This window comes from Temnothorax curvispinosus, unplaced genomic scaffold (genome assembly GCF_003070985.1).
Source record: "Temnothorax curvispinosus isolate PA1 unplaced genomic scaffold, ASM307098v1 QBEX01012516.1, whole genome shotgun sequence".
NCBI lineage: Eukaryota > Metazoa > Arthropoda > Insecta > Hymenoptera > Formicidae > Temnothorax > Temnothorax curvispinosus.
In genome coordinates this window covers 8,992-13,163 of record NW_020222296.1, presented here as the reverse complement: position 1 = coordinate 13,163, position 4,172 = coordinate 8,992, and the positions used below count along the sequence as shown (strand labels likewise).

General features: G+C 33.5%; 1 protein-coding gene across 1 annotated transcript; it reads right to left on the bottom strand.

The window, feature by feature from the left end:
- Window positions 1-294: 294 nt before the first annotated feature.
- LOC112462565 lies at window positions 295-3,796 on the bottom strand. The gene is made up of 7 exons (XM_025028423.1): window positions 3,788-3,796; window positions 2,423-2,518; window positions 1,959-2,095; window positions 1,790-1,883; window positions 1,355-1,708; window positions 933-1,278; window positions 295-803 (listed from the first exon to the last, which is right to left on the bottom strand). Exons 1-6 carry the CDS (start codon window positions 3,794-3,796, stop codon window positions 1,147-1,149), a joined length of 822 nt encoding a protein of 273 aa, XP_024884191.1. The 3' UTR covers window positions 295-803; window positions 933-1,146.
- Window positions 3,797-4,172: the final 376 nt, after the last annotated feature.

Here is a 4,172-nt window from a genome sequence, read left to right as displayed (position 1 = left end):
CAATACTTTTCAATTTTGCACTAGTAAGAATTGAATCAGTAGTACAATTAACATTATTAGTTATATTAGAAGTTTGGGAAACGAGTGCTGCACCCATTTCACAGTTTTCTTGTGGAGTGTTGTTACAGGCATTTTCACCTTCATTATATTGTATATTTACATTATTGTTATTTTCACTTTTACAACGTATATTAATGTTATTGTTATTTTGACTTTTAACACCATCTGCTGTATAAAGAAGATCACTGTGAGCAATGTTTCAATTGCTCAAATGTTTTCTCAAATGTTTTCTCAAATGTTTGCTTAAACAGTGAAAGTGAAAAATTGTAATGCACAACCTGGCTGTCCACAAGAAAGATGATTTTTCCCATATAGATACATAGAATGGTTGTTACGTAAATGCCACACTAATTTTTTAATATTAAAGTTTCCTTTCTTACATATGCTACAAAAATATTCTTCCATGTTTACTATTCAATAATTACATTAAAAATACGAGCACGTATTTCACGCATTTTTGGAGTAAAACTAAGATTATCGACATCAATGTCATAGAATATCATCTGCACAAATTTCCAGAATATTTCTAGTGATTCTTCATATTTGCAGCCAAATACATAATGAGCCTTGAATAGAGTGTCAAAAGCACTAATACTTAACATGTGAGCAGAGCATGGCAAAAGCTTTCCATCAAAGACCACATAAAAATTGCTGATTGCTTGTTGATTAGAACCGACTGCTAGTAGAAATGGCTGCAAACTAATTTTTGTAAGTTCTTGTTCGGATGGCAGTGGAAGACCAATCTAAAATATATGCAATATTTTATAAAACATAAATAAACGTAGAATATGTATACAAACATATCTGCAAGGTTGCAATAGATACAAGTTCTAAACAATAACAAGCAAATAATTATTAATTTATTTTGTTACCTGATGAAACGATATAAGACGTGACATTGCTACATCTATAGTTGCACAATTCGGCTTCTTTTTTCTTTTAGCTGTTGGTGGTAGAAGATGCAGAAGTAAAAATAGCGTTTGTATAGTTTTGTCCCATACTGCCAATAAACATACATATTGCACTTCATCACATCAATGAAAAACAACATTAAAAGTTTGTAATTCTGTGCATTATTAAACACTTTTATGCAATATTTTTACTCTTTTTTTTAATTGTAATTTCAGATACTTTAAAAATTCTACTTTCAAATTCTTGCCAGTTTTCAATTAATTTGGATGAATGCTCTGGCATTAAAGCTTCAAAATCTTTTTGTATCTAAAAAATAATAATATAAGTAAACAACTTATATATTGCTTTTATTTAATTCTAAATTAAAACAAAAAAGGCTTACCAAACCTGGCGTATCTAGAAATCGTGGAAATTCTATGAGTATATTTTTGGAGAGTTTTGGATCCAGTATTATAGTACGTCGATATTTTAATGACTGTCTCATCCTAACTTCAATGTCAGCCAATTGTGTCGTTGGAGATGCATTTTTTAGCCACTCGACAATTTCCTTTTCTTGATTTTCATTTATCTGACTATCAGGAACTCTCGGATTTTCAGGGCTGCTACTAGCTAACAAAGCTATTCCTGCTTGTATCTTGGCTTTTTTTGGATTATTGTAAGAATCTGTTATCCTATTCACTGTACGAAGGCGCCAGCTCAAATAACCGCTTCTATCTTTAGGATTGTAGAACAGCTCCTGTATGTGTGTGTGTATGTATAGAAAAAAATAATCTTTATTTTTTGCATGCAAGCAAAATCTTACACATAAAATACTTACGTATCCCTCTGCAGTGCTGGGATCCCGTAATGTTGGAAAATTTTGCACTATCCCTTTTGCGTAAAAAATCTTGACGTTTGTACTTGGGATTATTCTATAAAAGGAAACAATGAAGTTTAAATTGTATAATGTACCAGAAAGGGAGAGTATCATAAAAAAGATTATTTACCCATGCTGCTCTTGAATATGTTCAACAATTAATCTAACCAAAGCTCGACGAGATTCAGGTTTCAAAGTAGCACTTACTTCATATTCTTCTAGCAGATTACGTCCAATTGCTGTTTCGTTCAAAGCTTCGTTAACTACCTATATAAAAATATTGTGTCATATCATCAAAACACAACTATACATATGCATTAATTTTTATTTTAATTTTTACTTAAATTATTTCTAAAGCAATCTTATATTACTGTCAATTAATATGTTGTCTATAAAAGTACTTTTTTGGATCTTGACTCAGCAGATAAACATTCTCTTTAGCAATTTTGGGATACTGCTCAGCAGGTGATGTACAAATGTTAGTGTTGTTACAAGCAGATGATGTACTGGCAGAAACATTCTCTTTCGCAGTTTTCAGATGTTCTTTAACAGGAGTTAGACAAATATCAATGTCGTCATAAGCAGCTGACGTACTGGCAGAATTGTTTGTAGCACCTTCCAAATACTGGTCAATAGGCAATATACAGATAACGTCGTCACAAGCAGACGATGTACTGTCAGACAATGAATCTATTGCTGCTGTTGAACACACCATAGATGATGATCCTAATACATTATGACAAAATTTTTGAAAATATTACATTTTCTGAATGTACACAATTATATATATTGCTGGGTTTATAACAAACTTACCGGTGGCAACTGAAGTTTCTTTACAAATATTTAAAATAAAGCTATCTGACTGCTTTTCCAGTATGTACTCTATTAGATCCTCAGAGTTTATTTCAGTCTCATCTGAATCTCGAAATGTTATTTTTTCATCTCCTTCTGCCATAAATTTTGTACGTACTAGTGTAAAGAGAAAAATAATTTATTTCAAAATAATTTCCCAATAAATACAGACACATAACTGCAATGAACATGTACATTGCATGTGACATATATATATTAATCACATTACACAGCAGTTACGTATTACATTCGTTTGCTAGGCTATTACCATCATTAAAAGAAATTTTGCAAAAACAAAATGTACTAGTCAAAAAGCAAATATTAATTTATTAAGCAGTGGAGCGTAAAAATAAATCTGATAGCAAACGAACATAATACAATAAATCTTAGAATATCAGTGATCTTTACTGTTGCAAAATAAAAGAAATGAGATGTTTCTTTATTTGTAATGAAGCAATTAATCTCAGAACCCATACAGCACACATGTCCAAAAGCGGAACGTAAGACGTCCCGATTTCGGACATGGTATGCTGACTAGGAAACATTCAACTGATGTATATCACGTGAAGATTCTGATTGCCATGTTTTTGTGTTACACTGCTTAATATATATTTGTAACTTGAAACACTGTATAACTTTACCTCTAACGATGAATTCTTCTGCTGTATCACTCGTATTTAAGTGGACAAACTTCTTCACGTTATGGTACTTTACCTTAATAAGCATATTGTCGGGCTGATATATCCTCTTCGATAATACACTGATTATTACAAACACTTGAATAATTCGACGAAAAAGAAGTCCTATACACTTTCCCGTATATAACGATGACGCGAACACGAACTAATAACCTGATACACGATACACGATAAACCTAAACGTGTAGTCGCGTGTCGCGTCGTCACACCGCACGTTGTGAAAACAAAACAATATAGCATCAAAGTTTGACATCGCGTTTTCGGTGTGAAAGATTCTCAACAATTTCGGTGTTAAAATTCACACCGAATTGTTTAACTACATGGGTGTGGTGAAATTTCACACCGATATTTTTTAGAGTGTAGGTTCAACAATCGGCGATGTTCTCTCGGTGTTCAGCAGCGTATTTACAGCCGTCATGGTGCTCGTCGATGCACAATTAAATAAAATTTTTTTTTCACCAGCTGTGCTCGTCGATACATGAACGAATAAAATTTCTTTTCCGCCAAAACCAAAATTTCTCGAAGTTTTGTCACATGAATCCACAAGCAACATTGGAAGCTCGTCGATATTGAATGCTGCATCTGCGATAATCGATGGTGATATCAAGGTATCGTCGTGAATAGCAGTCTGCGATGGCTCTATTTGTTGCAGTATTTCCGGTGTGATGTTTTCATTACAGCTTGGAATACCCGGGTACCCGCCCTTCGCCCGTTACCCGTTGTATACGGATCTGGACCGGTTCCGCGGGTACCCGGGTAATTTGGGTAGCGGGTACCTGTATCGATTCGGGTAC